The sequence below is a fragment of the Gambusia affinis genome, linkage group LG20 (genome assembly GCF_019740435.1).
Source record: "Gambusia affinis linkage group LG20, SWU_Gaff_1.0, whole genome shotgun sequence".
NCBI lineage: Eukaryota > Metazoa > Chordata > Actinopteri > Cyprinodontiformes > Poeciliidae > Gambusia > Gambusia affinis.
The window spans coordinates 6789264-6804393 of record NC_057887.1 but is presented as its reverse complement, the minus strand read 5'-3'; the positions used below and the strand labels follow the sequence as shown (position 1 = coordinate 6804393).

The 15130-nt window shown below is 39.2% G+C and overlaps 1 protein-coding gene across 5 annotated transcripts in view; it reads right to left on the bottom strand.

Annotated features, from left to right (window-relative positions):
• grid1b (glutamate receptor, ionotropic, delta 1b) overlaps positions 1–15130 on the bottom strand; it is a 442704-nt gene that overhangs the window by 24385 nt on the left and 403189 nt on the right. For all 5 annotated transcript variants that reach the window (XM_044102209.1, XM_044102212.1, XM_044102211.1 and 2 more), the window contains exons 13-14: positions 14295–14433; positions 3753–3948 (exon numbers count right to left, since the gene is read on the bottom strand). In XM_044102209.1, coding sequence (XP_043958144.1) covers positions 3753–3948; positions 14295–14433 — 335 coding nt within the window. The remainder of the gene's footprint in view (positions 1–3752; positions 3949–14294; positions 14434–15130) is intronic.

Genomic DNA, 15130 nt, shown 5'->3' with positions numbered 1-15130 from the left:
TAATTGCATTGATTCACTGACAAAAACTACATCTAAAGACTAGTGATGTTTTCTCTCCTTTATATCCCGAATGCTGTTTTCAATAGCAATATTGAAGCACCACAATGTGGGTTCTTTATTATCGATACCGGTTTTGACAGAAATTCGTTGTAGCTGATCTCCACCTCAAGCTGTTCATCACTTTTGTTTGTTTTTAAAACTTTAAAAGTTTTTTTTTTATTACGACTTGCTTCAGAAGAGAGCGCAAGTCAGAAGTTTTTATGATTTGAATTTATGAGGAACAAAACTTGTTTCGTTTTCCAACGCAGAAAAACTTAAAAGTTTGATAACCATTCTTTTTCCCCTCCCCCTTTTCTAAATCCTATGAACAAGTGGGATGTTTGCAGGAGTCAAAGTCAGGGTTTTTAACCACAACAACATTGCATCATTTCCAATCGTGGCGGTGAAAGGATCATGCTGTGAGGTACGGCGGCCGTGAGGTGCAAAGCACTACAAAATTAACGAGGCACAATTACAAATTACAAAAACACTACAACATTAACAATGCACAATTACAAATTGCTAGTTGTGATGTTGTCTTTTGTGATTAGTTCCTCATCTATTTCTTGTTTAATGACAGCTGACAGTTTAATGGAGCATTACAACCACTAACTGGTGAGGAGTGTGAACCGAATGTTGGCAAAAAAAATCCTGGTTTTCTATCCTATCATACCAATTACATTGTCTTGAAAATATATCATTGCCTGATTGCTTTTATTTCTTGAGTCTGTCTGAAATAGATCAATATGATCATGTTTTGACTATGGTTCGTTAAAACATGAAACAAAATGAGACTAGGAATAAAAATACATACCTAGGATTCTAGCCTGGCCATTGCATTCCTATGCTCATGTTAGCAGCTCTCCTAAGGTGCTTTGTGAATAACTTATCTTACTGAGGTAAATGTCTAACAAAAATTGTGTAATTCGAAAACCTTTTATTTTTTACAAATATTCGTAAAATGACATCCAAGTTCAGGTATATTGTAGCATATGTTTGAACCTGTACAAATAATTTCGTCAAGTTTAGAGAAAATCCAAAATTTTTAACTTGTGGACCTGGTTCTGGTTTTCAAAACCCGCCGAAGATGCATGATGCATCACCAACATAGGAAGCTTATAAAAAATTAAAAAAAATCTGAAATAAATGACCATGACAGATGAACGTAAAACGACTGCAAGGCGTTGTAGGCATTCTTATTTATGGCGTTTCTGTGTACTGCTCTGGCTTGCTCCCTGTTGAAGACAGATAAACCCAGTGTTAGGTAATCTTCTTCCTGCAGAAATGAGCCAGAAGCTGATGTTTAACGGATTAAGTTCCGTTACAGTGTCAGGAACACGCCGACGTGCGATACTGCTGCCGAGAACAGAAGGCTTTGTCTGTGTTGTGCTGCAGAGGCGGTCTGTCGGAGGTGATGGGTAAGGATGAGGTGACAATAACACTCAGCGGCAGCAGCAGTGAGGTTTAAGTGGATGAGGACGTGGGTGTTTTCCCTGCATCAGCAGCGCTGCTGCTGCAGGACTTTCTGCCTCCACTGTTTTGACCTGTGTGAATGAAAGCACATTGTTCTGTCCGGCGTGTTCTCTCCAGAGTTACACAAAGACGTGTTTTTAGATCATTTCATGCTGTTGCCGTCCTCCAATGTGCAGCATGTAGCTGCTGCTGTCGGCTTCACGTCTCATCGCTGCTCACAGTTTCCAGCCTGAGTGAGATGCTCCTCTTTAGCAGCGTTTGAAGTAACGCGCAGCAGAAAGGCGATTTTCAAGAAGAAAGGAAGAGAAAACCCGAACAAGACAAGCTTGGAGGAAGCTCGGCTTCACAAATAACATCTTAGGCGGTCCCACAACTGGAGAACTACAGCGACTACACTAGAGTGAGATCATCTGTCAAACAGCTGAAACTTGTTCCAAACTGGGTCATCAACTGGCCAATTAGGGATGCAAGCAATTAATCGATTTATGATTGATTCTCAGTTAATGGTTTAGTAAATTAAAATAGATTCCCATCGATTAACTAATAATGTCCACTTCCTGTCTTTTGGTGTTGCGGTTTGGTGGCCATCCAGTGGAGAGCGCTGTTGGTCATCCTTAATCCACAGCCAGTTGATAGAGGAATGAAGATGGCGGGGCCATACCAGAACAGGAAGGAGAACTAGTCCAAACTGAATCCAGTGTTGGATGGAAAGTGAGCTTCATGCTTTTCTGTTTTGAAACTAAACACTCTACAAGCTTTTTAAATTCCACCTTAATAGCACTAATTCATCCTAATTTGCCAATGTGCTACCAAGGTCAGGATGTGATGGCAGAGAAACAAGGAAGTGCAACAGAGAAACATTAAACATCTAAACTTGATTAAAATGCTGTGCTTGGACCTCCAGTTAGCTGCACAGAGACAGATGTCTTCAAACTCCAAAGGAAGGAAGAACAGTTGGAAAGGTGACAGGGACTAATTCTTCAATGTGACAAACTAATAACGTCAAAAACACCAGAGAGCGTTATTGCTGCTAAAGTTGGTTCTGAAAGCTGGTGAACCACTGCTGAACTAAATTTATTCACATGACTTTTTGTCCACTGGCCCATTCTATGAGGCCAATTGTTCATATTTCATTTCATGGTCGATCTCGACAAATTCAAAAATTGATTTTAGCTTCGTTTTGAAGGCAAACGCCAGACTCTCTCTTTAAAAAGGCAATTTAAGGATTTTGTTTTTAAACTGTTAAGCTGCCTCAGCTCGTGTGAAGTGCATCCTAATCAACTGAACAACCAGTTGCAGGACTGGAGGTTCCAACACTGAAAAACTGTCTGTGTATGGAATGGTTTGAGCGTGGAAAAACGTCAGTGGTTCCAGGGGGAGGTTTATCATGCAAACGGCTGAGTAATGGATGCGCTCAAAACCGATTTGTCTCCGAAACCAATTTGTCATCGGCTTTTTGGGAGATCTACGAGCATTATACCGCGCAGCAGCGGCGGGGCAGTGGTCTTGCTTTCACACGCACACACACACATGGGATACTGCCTAACTAATTGGTACATTGTTCAACCGCAATTAAGTAATAGATAAACAGATGAATGTGTGCGTTTGCCTGTTGTGAATGAAATGAGGAGAGCGTGCGTGTTTTAAATGACTACTGACGATCATTTGGGTTCACACAAACAATTTACAACAGGAGCTTTTTTTTTTGTCCCCCACAGACTCTGAAGGCTGCTTCTCCTAAATACCCTGTTTGTGTCTGACAGATTAATTCAGGTTCAATCTAATGCAACAATTTAGCTTTGATCCAGCAGAGATTAAAATGCATGCAACAAAAGTCTCCTTCAGATAAAGCTGCACCAACATCTAATAGCGTTGTTGTTGACTTTCATCACCTCGGTTTTAACGTACCTCTGCTAAATTTACTAAATTTACTAAGGTGCACCTCACTTGGTCTGTTTGAGACACCCCAGCACAAGCAACGGAAAATTACATGGTTTTCAATTTTTACAAGTTAAACTTTCAAAAATCTGCCATTTGCATTAAACACCATTTAATGTGATACCCCCAAAGAAAACCCAACTGGAAGCGTTTAAGTACAGTCCAGCTGCACACAATCCAACTTAAAGGGGCAGCTCCTCTATCCCTTTAGGTTTTGTTTTTTGTTTTTGTTTGTTGTTGTTTTTTTTAAGAAATTCAATGATTTTACACTCATAAAGTTTGCCACAGACTGAGACACAAACCTTGCGGATGCCTTCTGACGGGCTGGACACGGAGAAGTCCATGCCGTCGTTCTTGCTGATGGTTCTCCACAGCTCTGCGTACGTGCTGTCCTGCTCCAGAGGGTTCGTGCCTTTATTCCTGAAGTAGTCGTAGACGGCGGAGTCTCTCACTGTGCCGTACTCCACGTCGATCTGCCTCGCCAAGTCCTGGAATGACCTGTAGGGGGCGTTAAAACACAAGTGTCATTGTTAATGGGCAGCGTGTCTCTCAGTTGATGTATTAATTTTGCTGCTGGCTTTTTGTCCCCCAAGTTGTTAATAAGGTACCACTGGTAATGCAATAATAATAATAATAATAATAATAATAATAATAATAATAATAATAATAATAATAATAATAATAATAAAATTAAATACAATTAATTAATCTTTTACCACAGTATTGCAATCTAATGCTGGAAATATTAGAAAAATCTAACTTTTAATTTGAATACATTTATCTAGTAGTGAAGAAAAATTCCATGTCAGAAAATTACCAAATATTTTCCCCCTGTTCATTATTTCTTTACATGTTTTTTTTTTCTTTCTTTTAATCATGGCATAATTTTGCAACCAATAACACTTCTTGTAAAATAAATACTTATTTTGTAATTTAGAAATTACTTGGTATAGTGAGTCAGGGTGTGTGGGAACTCTGAATTAGTACGTTTCAGTTTCCCAGGGATGTAAATATGATGCATCGCGAATAAAAGAAAAGGGAACCTGGACATTCAGGACAACAACTGCACAAAGATGGCCGAGGACCCAAATCTGTCTTCCGTCACACATAGAGAAGATGTGGGTAAAGGTCTCCAAAGCTCAGTGACAAAGAACTGCCACTTGTGGCGTCTTGGGCTCACCAAGTCTCCATGACAACAAGTAGACACCATCTACAGTAGAACTCAGAATTCAGTACACATGTCTGGAAGCAAACTAAGGCTTTCATAATGCAAAAAAATAAATAAATGAAACACCTTAAATGTAACACATATATATTTAATATAATTCAAGTGAAAAATTAATCTATTTGCAGGAGAGCTGCTGCAATTCTCTCAGCTTGTCTCCTGTGGCCGATAACACAGGAATTCCATTATTAGCCTACTTAATACTAATGAGTTAAATGTTTTGACAAATTTGTGCTTAAAATATTGTTACACAAGTAGAATCTGGTTTGTTACCTAGTCATCTTTTGGTAACACTTGGTCTTTGTGTATAATTATACATTAAAAATGAATGCAGAGTGAATAATTTACACAACACAGTGTATTTTACAACAAAAAGGTCTAGTTTTAATAATAATAATAATAAAAACCTAGTCAAAGGATGTTTACCATAATAATTTCACTCTGCCTGTCATTGTTAGTACCGCTAGCCTATAAAAGCAGCAAGGATGTAAATAACAATAATTTATTGCGTTTTTTTTATTTATTGTGCTTTTAATTAATAGAATCACAAAACAAACCCCAAAAGCTGATTAAAAAGTAAAAAGACAGACATGGAATATTCAGGACCACATAAACTCAAATTCAACTGAATCCATCACCAAAAAAAAAACGGCCAAAAAATGCCACATTGATTAAACCAGATATTTGCATACTTTATGAAACTTTTTAATTAATTTCTTAATGTGTTGAAATGAGCTTGAAAGCAACAGAAAAAAAAAGAAGAGAATTTACAGCTTAAAAATACAGACAGGAACAAAGACCTTAATTTTCAGAAACGCATCCTGTGGTCTGATCAACCTAAATTGGCAATTTCTCCATTTGGAAGGAAATGAGAGAAATGTTCATGCATGAGAAGACCTTCTTTACATGTGAGTATTTTGATGCAGGAGGGACAGGATGGCAGCATTTTTAAGACTCCAGCCAGGAAGTTTACTTTGGAACAAACGGGTCTTCCAAATAGATAGTGACCCCCAAGCATCCTGCCACATTAGCTACAAAGTGGCTTAAAGAACAACAAAGTCAAGAAAGTTGGCCTTTCTTTGGAGAGGCCAAAAGAAATCCCTGATCTCGGTCCGACAGAAAACCTGTGGGCAGATTTGAGACGATGTGCGAGAGCGAGGAGAGTAACCAACCTGACCAAACAGCTCAGTCAGACGAAATATCCGGCAAACGTTTAAGATACACCTTTGGACGAACACCCAAAATGTTTAACACAATTCAAACTTTTAACCTCAAAGCAGGAAAAGAGAGAAATCTTAATCTTCCGGCATTCATCAAATGATGATAGTAATCCAATCTGACCTGGAACAGGAAATGTTGAGTCAGTGAGGTTTTATTTTTGGTGGGAACAAAAAAATAAATAAAATGGTGCAATGGCCTTTATGTGCTTCCTTAATTCCAGTCCTGTCTTGGTCCCCAACCTGTTTTCTACATGACTAATGATGCACCTAATTTTGCTTGAGCAAGAACTATTTTTGAGGAACAGTTGAGATCTTGTTTTATGTTCCATTACCTGACCAAGAGGAGGACGGCATTCGGCTCTGACCGATCATAAATACTCCTGTCTGGGAGATAAAGTATCCTCCAGGCATTTTTCATCCGGGCGAAAGGCACAACGGTTGTCAGTCAAAGAGGAGACGTCTCCCTTCTGCCGGAGTCTGCAGACGATGAGTCTGCACCGTGCACACTTCTCCGTCTTGAGTGCTCACTGTTTCGCTCTGCAGGGCCGCGACGCGAAACTCAGACGCCTCGTCCTTAACACGGCGACGGGGATTCGCTGATGAAAATGTCAGCTTGAATTTGATACTCGGAGGAGAGGAGGCAGAAAAGGGATCGGGCTGTGCGTCACGGAACAGGTAGCAGATGGAAAATGAGAGATAACATTCGCTGCACACGCGGCGGATAAATGATGATGCACCTGAGCTGAGAAGGTTCTGTCAGAAATCTGCTCAAGCATTCAAGCTTGGGAAAGATGTTTTTTTTTTTCTTTTTTCTTCCTCTGGAGAAACATTTGAGTTTTAAATCAGTCTCTCCCTCAGGTCTCAGAGGATCACAAAGTCCTTTACAGCTTCAGCAATTTGAAAAAAGAAAAGAAATGAGATTCGTCCTTCACTTTTAGAATCAGTCAGAGGAGACAAAAGTCTGCTCTGTGTCGTGACTTCCCTCCGAAGCTCAATCTGGAGTTCATTATCATTTTAACACTAATGTGCTTGCACTTCATTGTCAGCGGATTTAATTTTTAACAGTCCAATAAGCTGCAGATTTCTTCCAGGATTGTTCTGTATTCTTCCCATCAACTGACCAGATTTCCCTTTGTGTTTTTTCCTGTTGCCCTACGCCCAAAAAGGCAACATTTGTTGAGTGTATGATTAACAGCTGTCCTATCAACAGGTTGTCCAACCTGCAGCTCCTCCAGAGTTACCATGAGACTCTTGGCTGCTTCCCATTGATATCGGCAGGAAGGACAGTGGCAACATTCCCTCTGTTGCTGGTCAATTTATTGTGGTGCTGACACTTCAAGTCTGGTTTAGATTATTTTACACTGCCGTTAAATATCTGCTAATCATCTGCTAACGTCAGAATTAGTAGTGCTAATGGTGATGGAAGATGAAGCAGTTCTGCAGATTACAGCAGGAAATATCCTGGTTAATACAAAAAAAAAATAAAATAAAATGATTTTGGTTTCTACTTTTTGCCTACTAGGGCCAAATTGGTTCTCTGATGTTTAGCTGCTACCTTGCAGAATCAAAGCATCACCAAAGGGACACATTTAATTAAAAAAAAAAAGAGAGAGAAAAAAACCCGCCAGGAAATATGTATGGGTGGAATCAGAAAAGCTTTGATCGGGTGACCATACGCAGGGCGCCAAAATCGCCAGGTTATTTGTGGAAAGGCGGTTTCAGTCCAAATAAATAATTTACACTGGAAGCAACCATCCAGTGATAAACAGCTGATTTATATCTGAGAAAGTGTATCTGTGGCTTTAAGTCAGATGAAGCTGAGACAGTTTGCACATGTGCAGAAGAGGAGACGCTGGATATGCCCTACAAAGGATGCTGCACAGAGTGAGGAGGAACAGAGGAAAGGTAAACAGATGAGCCAGATGATCCACTGTGGCGCCCCCTAGAGGGAGAAGCTCAAGGAAGATGACAAATAAGATGCATCTTTTAGAAATTTTATGTATCTCTACACTGGACCAAAAAAACAAATTAATGCAGCAGTTCCTATGCTTATGTTGGGGAATTAATACATAAGAGAAAAACTCGACATCTTCTAATGTGTCTCTGAAACAGATGTTAAGGATTTTAACTTCTTTTACAATCATGTTTGATTATCTGTTCTTGAGTCTTATTGAGAAAGCATACATATAAAAAGTGGAGTAATCTAAATACAATTGAAATAAACAGAAAAGCATGTTTAAAAGGGATTTTTATGTTTCTAAAAAGAAGATATGCACTTTAGTAATTAAATCCTCAAATTAAAAGGGAAGTAAAAACCTTGACTGTGTCTATAATTTAAAGTCTCGCACTTGTTTCTGATGCAGCAGTTGCTCCTACACTTCCCGATTTCAAGTTAAAATGCACCCCAGAGGGCGTCTTGACTTCGCGACTGCCTGCACAACAGAGGACTGGCTGCTGTGAAAACCTTCCAGACTTGGAAAGACTTCAGACTTCCCGGATCAATGATTCTCTTGCAGCACCTGCAGCAGCAGACCAGACTTCAGATCAGCTAATCACTACTCTGAGCCAAGCTGGGTAGTTCGCTCATGAATATCGAGCAGCGTTTAGTTGCTTCTGACCCTGTGGTGCAGAGCCGTGAGGCGTGTTTGTTTCTCGTTCTGGACTGTAAATACGGCTGCAGAGCCGATGACGCTGGAATCAGAAGATAAGCAGGCTGTGATGTTCGACCGCTGGGGGCTTTATCAGGGCGGAGAAGGCGACGGGAAGAAAATAAAATGCCACATTTGATGTGGCGCCAGGCCGCCGTCCAGACACTTGAGGACACTTGACATGGTTTGTGAGGCTGGAGTTTCTGAGGCAAAACATGGTCCAGGTTTATTATCAGAGCAGGAAAAAAAGATTCTTGATGTTTTGTAAAACATCTCAAATCTGCAGTCCTTTTTTTTCTTCTTTTTTTTTGAAGATTTACATGAAGACATGGAGAGTGTTATTGTCCAATAATAATAAAAGAAAAATGCAGTTACTTTTTATACATTTTACAATTATTGAAGAAAAAAAAATCTATGACATTCATTGTCGACTTAATGAAATAAAACTACTTTGGTCCAGATAATTACCATAAAACTTAATTTAAAAAAAGTTTTGATGAAGTTAACTATTGCCACTGTTGAAATTATACAGTTATACAAATGTATTTTATTGTAAGTACAGCATTTCTTTGAGAAATGATGTTTCTTTTTACACAAATTACTTAAAAATCTGCTTTCTACTCTACATAGCATAAAACCTTAGTTAGCATATTGCATTGTAGGATTTACAGATCATGTTAGAATAATCCACTTTTATGAAACAAACTAATGTTAAGTACAAAATCACATTTTTAGGTAAATACATTCGAGTTTGTTTTTCCAGTGGGAACAAACCTCAGTTCAGTGGAAGATCTCTGGTCACTCTGTCATGTGTCGGACAAACATTTAGAGCTCTACTAACTGGAAACTTTTAAAATTAGAAGCTCTGTTGTGATTACTGAAGCATGTTTGCTCTCTGTTCTAATCACAGCCTTCATCTTTTCCTGCTTTACTTCACAAAACAGCGGCCCCGACCCTGCGCTGCGGTCAGGGACAGAATGCTTTCGCCACAACACAAATCCAAATTAGTTTGGCTTCCGGAACATTCAATTACCATCCAACTGAGCACATTGAGTCAACGAGGTCCACCCGGTGCACTGGGATGATGAAGGTCGTCAACTCCACTAGTTTGTGCATTCAGCTAGTTTTCATTAAGAGAGCCGCAGTAAACCCGAAGTTACATCTTGTGAATGACGTTTTAGGTGGCGAATGGAAAAGATTTCATAACGAGGCGGATATTTTGGCGCCGCTTTATAATTTCACGTGCTCTGGTAACAGTGCGCGTTGTTTTCTTTTTGAATTACAGTGAAGAGAGAGAAACTACGAGAGACGAACAATGCTATTGTTTTTTTTAACAGTTCCATTTCAGCTACAGAATAACCTCTCAGTGCATTTCATGCTTCAAGATGTCTCCTTCTGAAGAGAGTAACACAGAGTCTCGTCGGCAGAAGTGCGAAACGTCCAACTTTGGCAGCCGATAAATATGAGTGCATCTGCTCCCTTTTAAAAAAAAAAAAACGTATCCAACATTAAGGCTAAAATAAATAGTCAATGCTGCAAATATTTACTCTCCACAACATTGATTTGTTTGCTATTTGCTAAGCCTTTAAAACTTCAAAAGTATTATCATTGCTCTTTCAAATATATATATATAAAAAATCCAAACACCTGCCTCTGTCTTGTTTGAATTAAACTGAGCTTTTTATGTTCCTTTGGTTATAGGAAAAATAAAATCTATGAAACCAGAGACTGTTCCAGCTCTGCTTTGCAAAAAAAACAACAAAAAAAAAACAAGTGTTCGTTCAAGACAAAGTGAGTTTAAGATAAAAAAAAAAAAACTAAACTTTTGTAGTTTCTAACATTACAAAAAATCTCAGCAGCCCTCCTGCTCCTCTCCCTCCTCCTCAATTTTCCACCTCCCTGAATCTCTAAGTTTCTGAGATTCAACGCAGCGGGTTTCACTTGTGTGAACTGTTTTTAAAAGAACAGGCTCACATGTTTTTCACAACTTCTGTCTCCTCCTCTGATATCCAGCTTTATAATGAAGACCACCAGAAGTTTTCACGCTATGAAACTACGTCTTCAGAAGACCAAATCAATACGGAAAAAAAAAAAAATTAAACTAACAGAGATTTTGAATTTTGATTCCTTTGTTTGCAGTTTCTTCATTTATTTCTTAAATCTCTCAAGCAAATCACAGACCTCTCAAGTTTCTTTTGTTGGTATATTTTGCATACATAATGTAATTTATAAAACATGACCATAGAAGAAAAATAAGTTGTGCAATCTTAAAAAAGACAGCAGGATGCGGCTTTTATCCAGAGAGGATAATCTAGTGGTAGATTGATCCACATTTCAATCATCCACATAAACATTCAGAAAACAGCCATCAGTAATAAAACAAGTCTCGTTTTTTGAACCTCAACCAAAGAAAAACATCAGAAAGAACTGTAAAAAATCCTGCTCTTAGTCTGCAAAAAACATTATTTTCTCTTTCAGCACAAATTCTGGCGAAAGCCTTTCTGAAAAGTTGTTGGAATAGCTACTAAATTTACCACACAAGCCATGTGACACACGTTAGTAAACAGCTGATGAGCCACTTCCCTCAGACAGGGAAACTTCAGATGTTAGATGACCAAGTCCTACCACCCACCTGCAAAGTTGGCCAGATCAGAGAGGATATGGAGCAGCTTCCTGTATCCCAAAGGGTTATAATAATAAGACATTCAGGACCAATTTATACACACAGTTAAATGTCCCTTAGAGAAGTCCCATTCAACCACACACTTCTACGACAAACTTCTGCCATCATTCTTGGTGGATATTTGACCAATTTTCTACATATAAGAGGTAGAGTTAGCTTAAAGTAGTTGGTTTCCTGCCAAGCGCCTGGCTTTTAAAACCGGGTCACAAACTTTCAACAGGGTTGAAGTCTGATTTCGGGTGGGCCCATTTTGAAGCTTGACCTCATTTGGGTTTATCCTGTCCAAAAGCAGTTTGGATGTCTGTTCGGCGTTTAACTTGTTCAAAACCCCAAAATGTGTTCACGCTCCAACCATCTTGCTGTGGATTTGTGGCACAAATTCGGAGGCAGTGAGTTTTCATTACAATGAACGCCTGCTATTCACAGGGGTCACAGACGTAAAGTTAAAATCTGTGAGCACTTGATGTCCCCCTGTTGTTTCCTGGGTTGGTCTGGTTTGTCCTCTGAAATATTCTGCGTTTACTAGATACAGGTATGCGTTTCGACCTAAGTGGTGAAAAAATGTGGATAACCTGTTCTTACAGATCTGACCGAAAACATGGTAATGGGACCTAAAGTTGTTTACAAGAGTTTTTACCAATTGGTACAAATCTACTAGAAATATTTTTCAGGTTTGGACCATGTAATTATTTCAAAAAATTGGTCGATCTAATAAGTGCTTCTCATCTTGGATAAATAAGCTCTCATTTGAACACTCAATAACCAGAAGGTAACATGCTCTGATCTTGGAAGGTCAAAATTCTGTTCAGTAACACATAACAAATTAATGCGAATGCATATGTTCAACTCTACAGTTCCAAACATCTTTGCAGTTGTATGTTGTGTCATGGCCCAAATTAAAAGACCAAATTCACATGATGAGCAGACTGAAACCTCTAATAACCAGCTAATAAGATATGTTTCTGCCAATTTGCTACCCACACAGACCAGCAGGTTCACTTTATTAAAACATTTATTCCACTCAACTCATTTTGATTCATTAAGGAGTAAATGAGCTTTAAGAGCAGGATCTCCTCACATTGTTTTGCACAACAGGAAGTTATTTCTTAAATGTTCTGTTCAAGCAGTATCTTCGTGGCTTTTTTGCTTAGTGTTAAACTGCATGATTAAACAATTAGCAGCTCAGAACTTTTCCTTACAGTCTCCACAACATCTGCAAATTGAAAATCCACAAAAAACTGAATTATTAAAACCTGTAACACATAAGATGTAGCTTTCACCGTTGTACCTAGCCTAAAGTCCCAACCCAGAAAAAAAAAACCCAAAAAACAACCGCACCAACTGAATTCAAATCTCATTCACAATGAAATTAATCTAATTATGTCAGACAAAATATTATAGTAATAATTTCCAAATCGTTCTTCAACAAGACACTTTCATAAAATAATTTCGAGCTCCCTCTCAAGGATCTGCTTTGTCTCCAGATAAGCCAATCAGATCACCCCAATCTTCCCAAAAAATAAAAAAATAAAATCATAATTTTTAATCTTCTTTTATGAGAATCTTCACATCAGCTCAATAACTTTACTGTTTTCTGACACTTAATAAGGCTGCTATTTACCCTCAAATTTACAGTTTTGATGGGGCAGAAATGTCAGGCTCTGCTAATGATGTTCCAAATGTCATTATGAGCTGGAGACGGAGGCACAGAGCCCGACATGCTGTTGTTCTGCGAATGATGAGTTTCCTTGAGAGGCTTACAAGACACAGACATATTTTTAAAACATTTGTCTGCTATACGAATGTGCGACTTTTTGCTCTGTCTGTAAAGTTTATAACCAATAAAAACATAACTCCCCCCATAAAATATTTTTTTCTTTAATGCATGCATTACATAACACATTACTTAAACACACTGTCAGCTGGAGCTGAAATGTTTCCTGAAGTCATTACATGTGGACTGCGAAGCTACAAAATCAAAATAATCTCACTGTAGCTCAGAATATTCACAGTCTACGTAATGACATGTAATAAGATTAGTTCATTTGTAGAATTGTTTATGCTTCACTTCCACTTCTTCAACCTCTAACTGAACCAAGCGACTGCATTTTCTCTTGTCAAGTTAACTCAATTTTCTTTCTGGTAGGTATATCATTTCTTCATTAGTTATACGTTCTTAGATTGCTTGTTGTGTAGCCTAATTAAAATAAGTCTGAATTGGGGTGCTGTGGTGGTGCAGGGATTAAGTACAGCCCTTAGTACTCAACGCGGTTGTCACAGGTTCGATTCCCGGCCTGGTGATCTCTGCTGCATGTCTTTCTTCTCTCTGATTACCAACTTTCCTGTCAAAGCACTTTCAAATAAAAGCTACTAAAGCCACGGGGAAAGGGAAGGGAAGAGGGAAAGAAGGGGGAAAGGGAAGAAGAAGGAAAGAAAAGGAGAAAAGGGAGAGGGAAAAGGGGGGAAAAAAAACTGTGTGTAAAAAAGAAAAGAAAAATCGGAGAAGTCATGTAAACTTTGCAAAATGTATGTAATATCAACATATGTATGATCTCCTGATGAACAAATAAAATACACAGAAAAAAAAGCTACTAAAGCCAAAAAATAAACCTTAAAAAATTAATTAAAAAAATAAATGTTAGCAAGCAAATATATCAGAGAGGAAGACAATTAAAAACAACATGAGTGAAAGTAAGAGGATTCTGAAGGAATTGCAGTGAGCAGCTTAAGCTAGACAGCTGTGACCTCTGACCCCTCAGACAGTGGATCAACACACTCCATTCACGGTGGCCGACCAATGTTCAATACCAGAGATCTGCTCTTGTGAATATTTAAGACTTTAAAACTATTAAGACAAAATCTGCAGACTGAAGATGAAAAACTCCTCCAGAGATTCAGATGTATTTTCTTTCTTTTTTTTTTTTTTTGCATTTACATCTAAATAATTCATATGTTTACAGGAGTTGCAGACAGAAGCCAGCAGCACGAGATGCGGTTCACCTCAGGGTGAGCCGCTCAGAAAACACAAAACAGAAAAGTGCACGTTGTTGTCCGTGCGCGCATGTTACCGTATGGCGTGGTCCATGCGTGACACGGTGAGGTACGCCGCCAAGTTGGCCGTGTACGACGAACACACGATGAGCGTGAAGAGCCACCAGCTGCCCATGACGATCCGCAGGGCCACCGAGCCGACCATGCCGTCACCCCCTGCGAAGAGATGTGCGGCACACGGGGGTCACCGGTCAAAATCTGAACACGGGTACTTGTGAGAGGTTTCGGGGCGAAGACACACTGAGCATCAAGTGGAAGGTGACACAGGTGTTCGGGGGAAAGGAGGCGGAGGTACCAGGCCGGCCACCTCTCAGTGACCGCAAAGTCGAACAGAGAGAGGTGCTTTATCACTGCAAGCCCAGAGCCAGAGTCTAATCACAGCCGTCGGTTCAAAAGGTTTCCCAGGCAACCTGCCAGACCATAATAGATGCATCTGGGAGCCTCTGCTGTGAGATGGTGTGCGTGTGTATGTGTGTGTCTTCCAGCTTAAGGATGCGTCTCCAAATGTGTGGTTTGTTTCTGTCGGCCTGTTGCTGGGCTGATATTTCTGTCTCTGTGGGGACACTTCAGCTTAGATATGTGAAGCTGGGACTTGGGGGAGAAAAGCGGGAGAACAACAAAAGAATTCAAGATCTATTTTGAGAATGTGACAAGAACGCTGAATTTTAAAAGACAGACACCTTCTTTAAATAGTTTGTAAAGTTATTTTGTTGTTTCCATACGAAGCAACAATTCATACGCAATAAAACTCAAATGTGGAAGAGAAATTCAAAGGGAAATCTCGGAGAGCGAAAAGTGCAAAACACAATTCGAACTTCAGAAGTTTTTAGGACAGTATTACACCTTATTTGAA